Source organism: Microtus ochrogaster, chromosome 1 (genome assembly GCF_000317375.1).
Source record: "Microtus ochrogaster isolate Prairie Vole_2 chromosome 1, MicOch1.0, whole genome shotgun sequence".
NCBI classification, from domain to species: Eukaryota; Metazoa; Chordata; class Mammalia; order Rodentia; family Cricetidae; genus Microtus; species Microtus ochrogaster.
Window position 1 is genome coordinate 50,342,197 of NC_022009.1, and position 17,393 is coordinate 50,359,589.

A 17,393-nucleotide genomic window follows, 5' to 3' on the forward strand; every position below is an offset into this window, starting at 1 on the left:
ACACTGAGACAATGGGGATGTTCAATCAGGAACTCACCAAGGCCAGCTGGCCTGGGTCTGAAAAAGCATGGGATAAAACCGGACTTGCTGAACATAGCAGACAATGAGGACTACTGAGAACTCAAGAACAATGGCAATGGGTTTTTGAACCTACTGCATGTACTGGCTTTGTGGGAGCCTAGGAAGTTTTGATGCTCACCTTACTAGACCTGGATGGAGGTGTGCGGTCCTTGGACTTCCCACAGGTCAGGGAACCCTGATTGCTCTTCGAGCTAATGAGGGAGGGGGACTTGATTGGGGGAGAAGGAGGGAAATGGGAGGCGGTGGCAGGAAGGAGACAGAAATCCTTAATAAATAAATAAAATTTTAAAAAAAAAAGAAAAAAAATATGGCTGTCTCTGCTTCCTTCATTATCTAAGGTGATGTTGAGTAGATGTTTCAAGAATGAATAGTGAACCCCACCTCAGGTGATTTCCAGATCTTCATGAAACCCAATCTTTTCTTTGGTGTTGTTCGATAAAGCTGTAACAGTGAACACTGAAGATGAAGGGAGATGATAGACAAGCAGAACTGATGATGTTCACAAGCACTCAATCATTCAAAACCCCAAACACACTGTAGAACAAAGGAGACCACCAGGTTGATATCCAATGGCCTTTGAGAGGGAATAATGTATCAGTATGGTTTTATGTTCTATAAAGGTTTGAGACTGCGTGGCAGGTTTCTGAGAGTGGGAAGGAAGTAAATTTGGGACCAGGGAATAATGGATTATCTTAGAACCCACGTCAATTAACATGTACATACATTGATTTGATTAATGATATTTGTGAAAAGTAATTTAATCATACTTGACCTACTTACAGGAATTATATTCCTGCATAGTACATTTTGACTCATATCTAATAGTCTCAGAGACCGAAACTTCTGCAGGACTACACAACCAGAGTTAACTGTAAAACTGAAGTCATGTAACATTTAAGACTCTGAAAGAATTTTGTTTTCCTAGCAGTTATTATTTGGACTTTGCTACTCAAATAGTTCAGTTTTTTAAACACTACCTTTAAAATGTCACATTCTCTTAGAATCCAGAGATGGATTTTTTTATCAAACTTCATAATCAGAATTTTCACTTTTTATTATTTTATTAATGAAGAAACCTTTCAATGAATTGATCATTGGTGAAAAGATTGTGAAGGTATGGTGTACAATGCATCAGCATCCCTTCATTCACAGATATAATTTTGAAAAGTTCTTACAAAAAGTAAGAGACAAAACAACATTCAGAATGATTGTTTCTGTGAATGTCTTGTCAGTCTTAGGGCAGCTTCCTTCTTCTCCAGGGTTTCTGACACACTCAGGATGTGGTTGCAACACTGTGTCTTGCACAGTAATAGACTGCAGAGTCTTCAGATGTCAGGCTGCTGAGCTCCATGTAGGCTGTGCTGGAGGATTTGTCTGCAGTCAATGTGGCCTTGCCCTGAAACTTCTGTGCATAGGCCGTACCACCATTACTAGGATTAATAACTCCAATCCACTCCAGGCCCTGTCCAGGACTCTGCTTCACCCAGCTAATAGCATAACTAGTGAATGTGTAGCCTGAAGCCTTGCATGACAACTTTATTGAGGTCCCGGGTTTTCCCAGTTCAGGCCCTGACTGATGCAGCTGTACTTGGGAGTTTACACCTGCGAAGAAAAAGATAGAATAGATTGTCAGAGACATTGTCACCTCAGTCCCTATGTTCTCCTCAGGTATGCAGTTAGAAATCCCTTACCTGTAGTTACTGACACAAGGAAGAGAATGATACAACTCCATCCCATGGTGTGGGCCTTGTGTGCTCAGTGATTGTGAAGAAGACACTGATCATATGTTGTTGTCGGGTGTGGACATTCCTATATTTACCATAATGGACTCAGGTAATTTGCATATTGAAGAACAGGGAACTTCTTAAATAAGTACCTAGTCCTGTTTGAGAAAGTGTTGGAGGACACTTGATTCAAGCAAGAGGATGTTGAAGTTCAAGTCCTAATCCTGTCTGAAGAAATGCATCTCACACACTTCCTCAGCTCTACAGATGCTGTGGGTGTAAGAACAGGACCTAAGCTCTCAATAGATTTCTGGCCTGAGGCAGTTTATCCACTTTGTGACCGGGTTGTCATATTGACTTAGAGATGGTGGTTGTGATGATAATGGTGGAGACTGGAAATTTCAAATCTTTCTGAATTTTGAGAAATTGTAGCCTAATTTCAGATACATACATATATATATAATTAATATTTGCATACCAGAAGGATTCATACAAAAACTGACTTAAATGACCTAAAGAAACATACCTCAGAAATATTTGTACATTAATGTTTAATGCAGCACTATCTACCACAACTTATGGAAATAAACTTCATGTCTGTCAGCAGAAGATTGGACCAAGAAGACATGCCTGTATGTGTGACACAACAGGAATTGGTCATCTAAAAGAATAAGGAACTTATATCACTTTTAGGAAAATCATTATAACTGGAGATAACTGCATTAATTAAAATTATGTCTAAAATATAGATACAATATGAAACTCTAAGTAGATTTTCTATATTAAATAAGTACACAGAACTGTTTATGCAAGTAACCAACAACTTAGAAATGAAACTCTCTAGCAGAATATTGCAAAAAAAGGAATACCAAGAAAATGAGTGGTAGGAGTTATGAGGGAAATATGTACAGTGTGAAATGTATAGGTATGAAAATTCTAAACATATATACAATTGTTATTTTCGTTTTTAAAAATAATTGTGCTTATACTGTAAAATTTTTATTTATCTATAAATTATATTGTCATCATGTCTATTCCCAAATATGTTCCTCTGACTTCTTTGGTACCTTCCAAAAAATATCTCTCTTTTGTTTCACAATAGCTCAGTTAAGTCCAAACTGTGGTATCTATATACACGTAGGTGTATCATTCCATAGTAAAGAAGGTGACAAAAGAGCATCTAGAGACCATCCCAAAAGTTATTATACTTTTTTCATCAGTTATCCAATACCAATAGATCCAAAGCTTGGTGTTCGCACAAGAAGAAACCCTTCCTATCATGTTGCAATATTTCTTTAAATTTTTAACACTTTTCTCATAAAGTACATTCTAATCAAAGTTTCTCCTTACTCTTCTCTCTCACCCATACTTCTTCTCTCCCCCAGATATCTCGTGCTCTGTCTTTCTCCCAGAAAACTGCAGCTATTCCAGGAATGTCCATAAAATATAGCATACCAAACTAAAATAAGACCAGGCAAATACAATACCATCAGCCTGGATGAATCAACCCAGTAGGATGAAAAGTGTCCAACAAGTTGGGCAAAGAATAAGAAAGACCCCATTTCCAGTGTTAGTAATACCAAAAGCATGAGAAGCTATTTAGCCGTAACAGATATGATGAGGACCTAAGGCAGCCTTACAGTATTTCTGATTTCCATGAAGCCACATGAGTCCTCATTATTTGATTATGTGCACAGTGATCTCATGGTGTCTATGGGCCCTCTGGTTTTTACAATCCTTCCTCCCACTCCTTAGTAGGACATTATGAATTCCACCTAATATTTGGCTCTAGGACTATGTATCTGCTTCTATCAATTCCTGGATGTAGTCTCCTTGGTCTCAATTATGAAGATTCTTCTAGGTTCCAGTCACAGAACACTCTCCAGGCAGGACTAGTTAACTCTAGGTCAATGGTTTTGTGGCTTGTTTGATGTCCTACCACCTGCACTTTAGACCTTGCATGGTTACAGAAGATATTCTATTTAGGAAAACTGGTACCATGGAAAATCTATGCAGTCTATGTAGCTAATCCTACCGAAGACTCCTAGTAATGGGAAAGATACAGATCCTGAACTGGCCAATTATTATTAATTTTTTAAGCTTTTCCATTGTATTCAGTAGTAAAGCAAGGCACAAATAAACCAAGATGCCTGAAAGAATCTTGGGGGACAGCTTATGAAATTCAATTCTCATTTCTACCAAGTAGATATAAAGCAATTCAAAACATATTACTAAGCTTACAAGTTGACATCTTTATTACTCAGATACTTCACAGACTCTCATGTTGTAATGATGACTTGCTAGATTTGTTGAGATCATGAGCTGGTAACTGGAGATGCTAAGAGTTCATATGTATAGTGGCTATGTCAGGTCCTGAAGACATTTCATTGATGCCCACCACATATTCTGGTTCTCAAATTTGATCCCATCTTTTTTGTGAAGGTCCTTCAGTTTTGGGTGCAAAGTGGATACAGTGGCTCATCTTAGGATGAGTACTCAGTCTTCCATTTTTAGCACTTTGACCAGGCATGAATGTTTACATTAATTATTACCCACTGCACACAGAAGTTCTTGTGATCATGGCTGAGAGCAGGAATAATTTATTGGTTGTAAAAATAACTATTTATATTGCAATTTGACAGCATGATTATTAGAAATGAAACTTGGGTAGCATCTACTAGGGCCTATGTTACCCCAAGCCATAGGCTTTTGAATATGTTTACCTGGGATAAATATTTACAATGAATTAATCAAAGAATATAATTAGAATAAAGTTGATCACCACATACCACTCAGGCACTAGTGGATATATCTTACTGGAAAGCTGTTATTGAAGACTACAAGCTCTGGTACTTTATATGATCATTGATGTCCTTTCTCCCAATGCAGACTGAATAACACCATCCCACATTAGTAAAGGTAGCTGAAGAGAGAATTTCTAATTCAATTTTTGGTTGATTTCTCTAGGGCATACAGTGATACAGTCCTTATCTCACAGTGAAATGCAGTTCATAACAACTTCAACATTCTACGTTTACCTCAGAATGACTATGAGCAAGAAAATAAATCATAACAAAAAGCATACTTGGTTGTGGAGAAAGGGTGAACCACATGTACTGTTGATGACAGTGTACACTAGTTTTCTGACTCTGGAAATTTCATCAAAAATACTAAATAAAAATATTTTGTGCTCTAGCTTTATCCCTCCAAATATATACTCAAGAGACTCTACATCTTACTGTAAAGACTCTTGCACATCAATATTTATTGCTACTCTATTCACAACAGACAGGAAATGGAATCAACCTAGATTTCCACCAAAGGATAAATAGATAATGAAAGTTGGGGCACACAAACAATGGGATATTACTCAGTAGTAAAACAAGAATCATGAACTATATAAGTGAGTGGTTGAAACTGGAATTAATATGCTGAATGAGGTCACCCATGTCCATGAATACAAATGCTTCATATTCCCTCATCTATGTGAATCCAGCATTTGAATACTTGTTTTGTGTGTTTAATTTTTGGAAGCCCAATGACTAGATATGTGTCATTAGGGCCTGAGGTATTATTGGAGAAGTATAATAGAACAGGGACCAAAGAAAACCGGAGAGGAACCCTGGAGAAAGAAAGTCTCAAGTGCTTCTTGGGGATTGAAAAATCAGGAATTGGTGTAAGGCAAACCAAAATTAGGGGTGATAAGAAAGCTATGTGTAAATATAGGATCTTGCAGCAGGATTAAAAAATAAAGATGTAGACTCTATGGAGTGTGTGTTTCATGACAAAATGAAGTTAGATTGCTTACAGTTAAAGTGTACTATGGAAGAAAGAGAACTATAAATTACCTTTGTTGCTGTTTCTATAACAGAACACGGTGAAATAATAAACAGTAAATAATTGCCTTGTTCTAAATTTGCAGTTTTTTCTAGTTGAAAATATTTTTATGTTAAGACAAACATATATGCATCCTCCTGAATATTAACCTTCATCAGGTGATGAAAGGAGACAGAGACAGAGACCCACATTGGAGCACCGGACTGAAGTCTCAAGGTCCAAATCAGGAGCAGAAGGAGAGAGAGCACGAACAAGGAACTCAGGACCGCAAGGGGTGCACCCACACACTGAGACAATGGGGATGTTCTATCGGGAACACACTAAGGGCAGCTGGCCTGGGTCTGAAAAAGCATGGGATAAAACCTGACTTGCTGAACATAGCAGACAATGAGGACTACTGAGAACTCAAGAACAATGGCAATGGGTTTTTGATCCTACTGCACGTGCTGGCTTTGGGGGAGCCTAGGCAGTTTGGATGCTCACCTTACTAGACCTGGATGGAGGTGTGTGGTCCTTGGACTTCCCACAGGTCAGGGAACCCTGATTGCTCTTCGAGCTAATGAGGGAGGGGGACTTGATCGGGGGAGGGGGAGGGAAATGGGAGGCAGTGGCGGGGAGGAGGTAGAAATCTTTAATCGATAAATAAATTAATTTTAAAAAAGAACTTTAAAAATATAAAAAAATAATAACGTGATGAGAGAGCATTTACATAAAAGCTAATGAATTAAAAAACTGTAGACAAATCTTATTATATGTAGATGAGACTTATAGTTAAGCTGTTACTGCTATTTCGGAGGTCTGTTTTCATCTTGATCTATCATTATCTGGGTTATTGCAGAAACCTGAGTAGAAAGTAAAAGGATGAATTGAATTTTATTTTAACCTGTGAGTCTTTCAATAGCGGTACCTTCCTGGGTGATCAGTACTGCTTTCCAAATACATGAGTTATTAATTTATCATCTCAATGCAAAATTAGAATAACTCTCTATGAGTTAATGGTCAGAGAGGCCTGACAGGTATGAAATCAGTATAAGGTATTGAAATTGTCCTTAGTTGACCCCAATAACTCAATAGTTAGCCTGGAAACAATTAAAAACTCAATAGATTGTAGGAGCCAGAGCAGATCAGGTGTCCTAAGGAAAATATCTTAGAGACATAACAGGACTGAAGCATACATGAACTTACAGAGATTATGAAAGCATACACAATCCCTGGAAAGATTCAATCCATATGTTTCCAGTGATGAGAGAGGGAGAGATAGAAAGAGAGAGAAGAGGAGAGAGACTGACAGACAGACACAAGCTCTCAACCCAAAGCAAGAAGTTTTAGTAATTTTTGCTTGCAAGAGAAGAATTAGTTTTCTGTAATTAAGTCTCATTGGGTATATTAACCACACTTAAGGGTGGATCCATGCCCAGGAGTAGATGGCTAACACAAAATGACCTCAATTGTATGTCTGTAAATATTTTCTATCATATAAATTTAAACTGCATTTCTTTTCATCTAATATGTTTTTGCTTAGTACTGTGGTTCCAGGGTTTAATTGCTTAATTTTTTTTGGTTTGGTTTGGTGTACTTTAGTTTTGGTTTCTCCCCGCCCCCGTGTGTGTGTTAATATGTGTGTTTATGTGATCTGTGTGTTTTTGCTTGTTTTAATCCTGTTTTTAAACTATTTTGTTTATGTGTTTGCTTTCAATAGAGAGAAAGAGCTGGATGGAAGGGAAGAAAGAAGAATCTAGGAAAAGTTCGAAAATAGAAATCACTTACTATAGTACATTGCATTAATATCTATTTTAAAAATATATAAATGATAAATGAAAACTGAGTAAAATAAGCAAGAAAATTTAAACCTCTGAAAGTTTTAATAAAAAAAATTTACTCTTCTTGAGCATGGAAACATTGCATGTCCATCACAGCAGGGGCAGATCAGCTAGTATAGTTTAAGTAAAGACACCACAGAGAATACAGAGAAACCTCCATTCAAACCTCATCTTTTTACTAGGGATTTTTGGTACCATTGTGCCCCCTTCTGGTTCTGAGATCCCCTGCAGGTTGGTTTGTCAAGACTTACACAGAAGTGGCATTAGCACCAGAATCCCTGCAACTTCAGTGCTCACAGAGCTCAGCTGTAGGGAGAAATGTCTCTGGTTCTTAGGTGATGCTGACTGGATATTTGAGAGATTGGTTTTAAATTATGCCTATACGATTGTCAATGTTTCTCTTGATGCCAGGATCTGATTGGGTGGATCCAGTTCTAGCTGTTCCTGAATGTAAGATACAAAATAAGGACAGACCTGGGTCTTTGCTGCTTTCATCTTGTTAAAAGTGGGGGAGAGCAGCTGAACTCAGAGAAGCTCAGTGGATCTTGAGTTCAGCTGTATTCCCCCAGGTTTTCATGTATAAATTCCTGAAACAATCATAAACATGAGTCAAAAAAAAGAGGAGGAACAACTGTGACACTCACAGACCAGGTAAAACTGACAAAAATACCTCAGGAGATAAAAATCAGGCCAATGTGAAATGCAAGCCAATATATTTACCATAAAGTATTTCGGACAATGGAAGAGGAGAGATGACCCTTTGAGAAGGATGCTCATGGGTAGAAAATGTAACTCTTTAGACAGTTTTCTCTTTCTCCCTCTCCCAATACGGAATCTTCTTATCCTTGGACAGAGACTGTGTTAGTAAAGCTTTACAGGAGTTTATTGTTTTCACAAGGAAGGATGAATTTGGAAGGTGCTTCCAGGAATTAGAAAAACACTACACAGTATTTTGTCAATATTCCTGTTTAAATTTCTGAAGTATAACTACAAATAATAAAAACAAAAATTCATGCTGCAGAAAGCTAAGGTACTCATGTATATTTTGTTCTAACTTCTGGAAAATGAATAATTTGTGTCTAATATTTCAGGACAAAAGCAGCTTGAACCAGTCAGTTGCATGGCTTCTCTTCTAGCCCTGACCATAATTGGTAAGATGATCCTTTGATGTTGCTGTTTCATGAAAGAGTCTGGAGACATTGTGCAGGACACAAAAGAAAGTGAGTGAACTGTCTTTGAAATTTCCTGCCTCATGGAAATGTCTACTGGAAAATATGGGCCTGAAGGCTGAAGATGGATGCCCCAACAGTACAGAAAAACTTTGGGTGACTGTACAGGCAGTGAAATGTCTCTGTCATTTCTGGAGTTCTGGAGTTTTCTTACTTCTTGTTTACTTAAGTAATACTATATGCTTCTGGAGTCTTTGATGGAGTTGAAGAATAGATAAATAGTTATAGTTATCACTTTCCTTAGTTATGATGAAAGATAAAATAGATAAAAATATTGTGATTGTAATTCTTGCTAGATGACTATTTTGTTTATGTAATTTTACTATTTTGAAGCCTTCCTTTTGGTTTAAACAGAAAAATGGGAAATGGTATAGGAGACCCTCTATATTTGTGTTGCTTTCATTGGTTAAATAAAGAATCTACCTTGGCCTTTTGATATGGCAGAACTTAGATATGTGGGGAAAAGAGAACAAAATGCTGGGAGGAAGGCAGTATGGCAGACACCATGCTTCTTTTACCCAAGACATATGCTGATTAGACTCATGCCAGTAAGCCACAGTCAAGTGGTGATACACAGATTTATTAAAAATGGGTTAATCAAGATATGAGAGTTAGCGAATAAGAGGCTAGAACTAATGGGCCAGGCAGTGTTTAATTAATACAATTTCTATGTGGTTATTTTGGGGGTGAGGCTAGCAGATTGGCGGGATGCAGCCCACCACTCCTCACTCTAACAGAGTGTTGTTATGGGTCATATGTATGTAAGTTCCTGCTTTTATTTCTTACATTTTATTAATGCTTTTTATTTTAATTTTTCTTTTGTCTGTTTGCTTTCTATGGAGAGAAGAGGATGTGAAGTTGGGAAGGGATTTAGTAATCAGAATATATTGTACAATTTTTTTTCAAAAAAGGCAAAAGTATATAAAACTGAATAAAATTTAAAAAGAATAGATAAAACTGTGAGGAGTTTGACAAGGAATCTTTACTATGCTTGAGCATGGAAACATCATATGTCAATCACAGCTGGATAGCTGTAATGTGCTTTATAATAAAATAAGCAAAAAAACATTTCATTTTCTATGATACATATGCTAGACCATTGTCTTTCTTTATTTGGCTGTAACTTCTAATAAATGTGTAATTACTAAATCAGCCCTTTCTGAGCACAAGGCAGTTGCCCATTGAAAACCTGAATACGTGTATATGATGTGGTGTACATATTTTAATTTACCAAATTCCGTAAAGTGGAACACATCCATCTGCCAGATTTCATTCCTTTGAGTACCTTTAGAGTTACTCCCTGCACCAATGGTGTTTCATTATAGAAAAAGCACGTAGGACACCTCTCTATAATCTCCTTAGCTTGTTGCCATGTAATAGAAAGCTCTTTCTTTAAACATTTGTTATTGACATGATTTTTTTTATGAAATTCAGAGGCCTGCAACACACTTCCAATCAATTGTAGAGCAACTTCTGTATAACCTGGTGGTAGAGGACCTGGCAGACCCATTTAGGGTCAGATGTGTGTTATGTACATAGGAGAAAACCTATTCCTCTTTATGTCTTGAACCTGGAAGAACAATGAAGTCAATTCTGTATCATCTGGAATAAATTCAGAGGTTTCAATATGTAACACAAATCTTTCTGCATATTGTGAATCAGTAACTATATTCACAGGTTCTTTCATAAGAAAGTAACTATATTCAGAGGTTCTATACCATAAGTATAGCATATAATTCTGCCTTCTGGACAGATTTATATGGCCTTTGTTCCACCTTACTTAATTCTTATGATTTGTAACCTGCCTTCCCTGTTTTATTTGCATCAGTGTAAAATGTGCAGGCTCCAGATATTGGACCATCATGTACAATTTGGGGAAGAATCCAAAAAAAATCTCTTAATGAGAGTAAGTCTATTATTTTTGGGATAATTGCTATTAATTTCTTAAAAAAAATAGCACAAGCCCTTTGCCAAGGTCATGGTCTTCACATAACCTTTTTATTTCATTAGCAGTAAAAGGCACTATAATCTTTGCTGGTTCTATACCTACCAATTGATGAAGTCTCAATTTACCTTTTATGATCAATTCAGAGATGTTTTTCCATAAGTTTTTAATTTTTTATTTGGTTTATGTGATAAAAAGATCCATTCTAAGATAATATTATCCCTCTGCATTAAAATTCCTGTGTGAGAAATTCTGGAAGGCAATGAGACTAGAATACAATTAAGATTTGGATTCACCCTATTCACATATGCCTCCTGTAATTTCTCCCCAACAATCGCAATTTCCTTTTCGGTTTCAGATGTTAATTCTCTGGTACTATTCAAGTCTTTATCACCACCTAAGGTTTTGTTTAAATGAATTATAAGATCAGGTATTATCCCAACAGTTGATCATAGACTGGAAATACCCCCAATAATCTTTGAAAATCATTAATAGTCCATAACCAGTGTCTCCTAATGTGTGTCTTTTGTGTTCTAATTTTCTGTAAGTCTATTCTGTATACTAGTAAATAATAGAATCTCCTCTTTGAATCTTTTCAGGAGAAATTTGTAATCACCATTTAGGCAAGCCTTTTTGTACTTCTTCAAATATCCTTTCTAAAGTATCTGTATTTGAATCATATAACAAAATATCATCCATGTAATGATAGATTATAAACTTGGCAATATGGCTGGCTGGCAAAGTATTGGCACAGGGTGGGGCTATTGAGCATTCCCTGTGGGAAGATACTCCATTGTTGTCTTCTAGTAGGCTGAGAATTATTATAAGTAGGCACTGTGAAGGCAAGCTTTTCTCTATCATTTTCCTGTAAAGGTATAGTGAAGAAACAATCCTTTAAATCAATAACTATGAGAAGCCATCCCTTTGGTAACAGAGAAGGCAGAGGAATTCAAAATTTTAGAGGGCCAATAGGTCGAATAACCTTGTTGATAGGCCTTAGATCTGTAACCATTATTCATTTTCCAACTTTCTTTTTAACAACAAATACAGGAGAATTCCAAGGGCTGGTAGATTCCTCTCTATGTCGAGCATCTAGTTGCTTTTTTAACAGCTATTCTAAAGCCTGCACCTTCTCCTCAGGTAGAGGCCACTGCTTAACCATTGGTTTCTCAGTTAACCATTTTAAATGTAGGGCTGTTGGTACCTCTGATGGTTTATCAGTTGCTTTGTATTTTTGTATAGTCTGAATGGCTGGTGTCTGGTGTCTGTAATAACTTCTAATATTGTCCTCAAAAAATAAATTTAGGGGGCTAGAGGAATCTTAATTTGGGTATTTCATTGCTCCAATATGTCACAACCCCACAAATTCACTGCAATATTGGCTATATATGTCCTTAGTCTTCCTATTTGCCCTTCTGGCCGTATACATTCAACCCATCTCGAGCTTTATTTAATCTAAGATAAGGTTCCAATTCCCAGGAACTGAACACTTACCTCTTAAAGAGGCCAATTTGGATGTGAAGATTCTGGAGTAATGATACTTACATTCACAGCTCTGTCTAATAAGCCTCTAATAAAAATGCCATTTATACAAACTCTTAGCTTTGGTCTTTGATCATTTATAGGAGTCTGCCAAAATATAAGTTTCCTCTCTTCTACTGGAGTTTTTGATTCATCCTCCATATTTAACCCATCATTCAGACCATTTTTTTTAGAGCAGGCATTGGATATTTTAATTTTCCTGACAGTTCTCCACAGTAACTGATAATGACTGGACCACATTTGTCATGGGGACTGTGAAAGCCCCCCACCATGGCCTTTCTCATTGGTATTGGGTTCCCTTGTCTGTCATTGACCTACATTCATTGGTTCAATGTCAACCTTTGCCACACCTCCTTCATATACTAGTGGCTGAGTCCTCCAATTTCTGCCATTCCAGAGGAGGCATTATTCCTTTTCACATGTCCCATTCTACCACAATTAAAACATCTGATATTCTGATGTCATCTCTTACCATTGGAAATTGCTTCTCCTACCTACACTTCAGTACCATAGTCAAGTGTCTTGACATTCATTGTAGGCAAGACAATGAATGTCAAGACATTGTCTTGAGGATCAGATTAAAGTCCTTCACCTAAAATTTGATCTAGGTAAATCTCAAGTCATTTTGCTTTCTCTTGTTGCTCTAAAATTCTTGCTTCCTCTTTTAAAAAGCACCTCTAAAGCAATTGTGGTCCACTTTCTAGGACTGCGGAGATTAACTGAGCCCAATCTTGAGGTGTGGCTTTGCTACTGAAAGCCCCCATTTTAAGCATTTCCCTAACAAAAGATGAATGAAGCCTGTAAACTACAATTTCTTGCTTATTTTTTTTAGATCAGTCATGTATATGGACTCCTTGACAACCTTAGGCTACATGGAGCCATATACTTTTTCTGATGTTATTACTGGAAAGGCAGGCAGAACTCTGAGGAAGCTATCCTGGAGATTTTTAAGTGCGGACAAGTTTATATATAGCCTTTTCACCTTTTGTTTCAGGTCACCAAATTTGATCATTATCTCTATCTTTCAAAACTGTGTGCTACTAACTCTTGTAGTGTTTGGATCTCCTCTCCAGTGTCCTGCTCTAATGCCCACCTTTCGGTTTCCAAGGTATGAAGACTGTCCAGTAGAGATAATGTCTCCTCCTTGGACATAATATTTATAGCATGCACATTGCCTTCCTGGAGGGACATTCTTTCAATCAATCTGTTATGCCACTGTGTCAGAGTACAATTAAAACATTCAACAGTGTAAATTCTTTCAATTAATGTTTCAGCATCCACTGTCATTGTTTGGGTTTTATGTGCCAAATCAGGACTTTCCTTCTCTAGAGTTTTGAACCTTCCTTTAAACAAATCGATATGAGTCTGTGCCATTTCAAAAAGCAACTCAGTTGACTGAGTTTTTTTCAGTTAAGTTGGCCGTACCATTCTTCAGATTACCAACCTCTTTCATGAGAAGTAGTTTCAGTCTGAAAAGACCGTACCATTTCTAAAAGTGCCTCATTCCTAGCCCTATTGTCAAACCATTTTTTAAAGAAAAAATATTGAGGAGAAGACTAATCCCCAGAAACAATAGTGATGTAGAAGGGACATCATATGTATCCTATAAAACCTCCCTCGTGGTATAAGAAAAGAGGTTATTGAAACCTTGAATGGTTGGATTGTCTGACAGATTGTCCTTTTTAGTTAGCAACTTATGCTCTATATTTAGGATATTAAATCTTACCTTAGGTTCAATTAGCTGGATTAGGTGCAATAATCATAGCCTCCCAGGAGGTGCCATGGACCACCTACAAAACTAATCCAGCAGGATGCAGTGGTTCACATGGCTCGTCTGAAATGTGATTTTGGAGCAGAATGCTAAAACACAAATCACATACTCTGTGCTCTGAGGATATCTAGAGCAATGGAATCAGCAAATGCAAACAAATTGTTAGAATGCTGCAGAACAGCTGGCTCAGATGAGGGAAGCCTGTGTCTCACTGAAATGTCTACAGTGAATCCTGGTGGGAGGCAAAAGGTAGGATACATGGGTATTCGAAGCCAATCCAAGGTGTGTAGAGAGAAAAGAACTGTGGCTGATCCATAGAAAAGCCACTGCTTAAGATTCTATATTCAACTGCTTGCTCCATGCACAGGCTGAGGCCTGCTGAGGGATGGCTTGCACCAAGCAGGGCTGGCCATGGGAAATAGAGCTAGGGGTTCTAAATCCAAACAACAATCCCACAGCAGTTAAGAATTTTGGATAATAAAAAAAAAGAATTTTGGATAATAAAAAGGGTTATTTATTTAAGGGGAAATCTCACAGATCACCATTTGAAACAACAGTCCTCTCAGGGCAAATAGGAAACAGAGAGTCTAGCAACCAGAATAGGAGCTGAAAGCAAGAGAGATATTGTAAGGTTCCCACTCCTTTTTAAAGTATAAGAGACCATGCCCCAGTGGGTTGGTATCTTAATGGCTATTGGCTGAACGAGTGGAAAGAGCTCCTGCAGAACCTCTAGGATCTTATAATTTTTTGTTGTGGGTTTAATGAATAAAAATGATGACAGAGTTATCTAATATAATTTTGTCAAAATCTGAAGAAAAATATTAGAAATGATAACTCTGTCCTGTCATAGTTTATTAATGATGACTAAAAGATGAGCAAAGGAAAATGAAAAACAATTCCACAAAACAAAAGAAATGATGTTATATATGCCTTGAAACAACATGAATATATCCCTACTTACCAAATTCTGTATAAATAAAGAAGCACTCTGGTATCCAGTCTGTCAGAATACAAGATTCTCTCAACCATCATGACCTGACTCACTTCCTTCCTTGCCAGCTCCTTACATTGTCTGCTGTGACCTGTCCACCATGAGGGATGACTCCCAGCAACTGGTACCCAGATCATGTAACTGCAGAAATAATCTACTGGCTGTAAGATGGGACTTCATCCAAAGGGTTTTACAGGGTCTCTGGATAAGGAATAGACAAGGAACTAGAATGGGATTAAAAGTTAAGAAATATATGTAATTCATGGGCCACAATGAGTTAAAGGAAGATTCTCTATAGATTTAAAAAGTATGGGCCATAATGTGTGGAAAGAAAAAGAAAAAGACTCATTATAGATATAATGTAACATACCCTACAGAAAAAAAATATTAAGATACTTTTTAACTCATCTAAAGAGAGTTGTTTTGTCCCCCTTGCCTGCCCCAGAGAATTAAGTTGCACCCCCAGATAAAATCATCTAACACCTGCCTACACTGTGAGTTCCTTTCATGCCTTGTGTTGCTGGAGGTTGGACCTCCAGGCACTGACAACTGAGATATTGAAAGGATAAGCAAGAAGAGTGTCTAGCAGCTCTTATTGGATATTGTTCAAGACAGAGGCATTTCCTGGGTATTTTCAAAGGATAAGAAACACCCCCCTAATCATAGCCATAGCTAGGACCTCACTAAGAGTGCTGCAGACACCTGGGTATAAGAAAAGGCTTGGTAAAAAGAGTGAGAAGTAAGAAGTATAAAACTGAGACAGACTAACTCCTATGAGAGACAAATATATATTGATATTCTTAAAAGTGTTCCCATTAAGAGATAGAGGTAGAGGGGGGAAGGAAGCATGAAGGAAAGAATAGAAGGAAGGAACAGAAGGAAGGATGGGGAAAAAGGAAGGAAGGAAGGAAGGAAGGAAGGAAGGAAGGAAGGAAGGAAGGAAGGAAGGAAGGAAGGAAGGAAGGAAGGAGAAAAATAAAGAGAAAAGAAGGAAGAAATTAAGCAATAATATTAATTGGCCTGACTTTTATCTCCTCAATGTTAAAGTATTTTTGTCGGTTTTACCTGGTCTGTGAGTGCCACAGTTGTTCTTCCTCTTTCTTTTAACTTCTGTGTCTGAATGTCTCAGGAATTCATTCATGAATACCTGGGGGATTACAGCTGATATCAAGATTCACTGAGCTTCTCTGAGTGCAGGTGCTCTCCTCCAGTTGTAACAAGATGAAAGCTGCAAAGACCCAGGTCTGTCACAAGCAGGAAAGCTAGAACTGGAACACCAACATGCTGAAAAGCAACATGAAGCCATCAGAAACAAGCGACCTCACAACGGGAGGACATGAACACCTTAACCAAGAAGAAGTAGAAAAGATTGACTTCATGAAAGTGATTGACGCCCTTAAACAGCATGTAAAAAACGCCCTTATAGAAATGGATGAGAAATATATCAGAAAGTTTGAGGAATTGAATAAATCAGTGAATGATACCCTAGAAATCCAAGGAAAAACAATCAAACAGATAATGGAAACAGTTCAAGACTTGAAAAATGAAATGGAGGCAAAGAAGAAAACACAAACAGGGGGCCGGCTGGACATGGAAATCTTAAGTAAACAAACAGAGTCCACAGAAACAAGCATAAGCAACAGAATACAAGAGTTAGAAGAAAGAATCTCAGATTCTGAAGATAACATAGAGAAAATAAACACACTGATCAAAGAAAACAGCAAGTCCAACAAACTCTCATCTCAAAACATTCAGGAAATGTGGGACACAATAAAAAGACCAAACCTCAGAATAATTGGAGTAGAAGAAGGAGAAGAAGTGCAGCTCAATGGTCCAGAAAATATATTTAATAAAATTATAGAAGAAAACTTTCCCAACCTAAAGAAAGATATACCTATGAAGGTTCAAGAAGCATACAGAACACCGAATAGGCTGGATCAAAAAAAAATCCCCTCGCCATATAATAATCAAAACACAAAGCATACAGAATAAGAAAAGAATTTTAAGAGCTGCAAAGGAAAAAGGCCAAGTCACTTATAAAGGTAAACCTATCAGACTTACACATGACTTCTCTATGGAAACCATGAAAGCCAAAAGGTCCTGGGTAGATGTACTGCAAAAACTAAGAGACCATGGATGCAAGCCCAGACTACTATACCCAGCCAAGCTTTCGTTCACTATAAATGGAGAAAACAAAATTAGACTTTAAAATGCTAATTAACCCAATTAAAAAATGGGGCATGGAACTGAACAGAGAATTCTCAAGAAGAAGTTCAAATGGCCAAAAGACACTTAAGATCATGCTCTACCTCCTTAGCAATCAGGGAAATGCAAATCAAAACAACTTTGAGATATCATCTTACACCTGTCAGAATGGCTAAAATCAAAAACACCAATGATAACCTTTGCTGGAGAGGCTGTGGAGGAAGGGGTACCCTCATCCATTGCTGGTG

At 37.4% G+C, this 17,393-nt stretch overlaps 1 gene segment (V, D, J or C); it reads right to left on the reverse strand.

Moving 5' to 3' along the window:
* Positions 1-1,818, reverse strand: part of LOC101989032 — a gene marked incomplete at its 3' end in the record, with an annotated part of 8,015 nt that extends 6,197 nt beyond the window's left edge. The window contains 2 exon segments of the V gene segment in view: positions 1,373-1,683; positions 1,773-1,818. Of these exon segments, the coding sequence occupies positions 1,373-1,683; positions 1,773-1,818 (357 nt within the window).
* Positions 1,819-17,393: the final 15,575 nt, after the last annotated feature.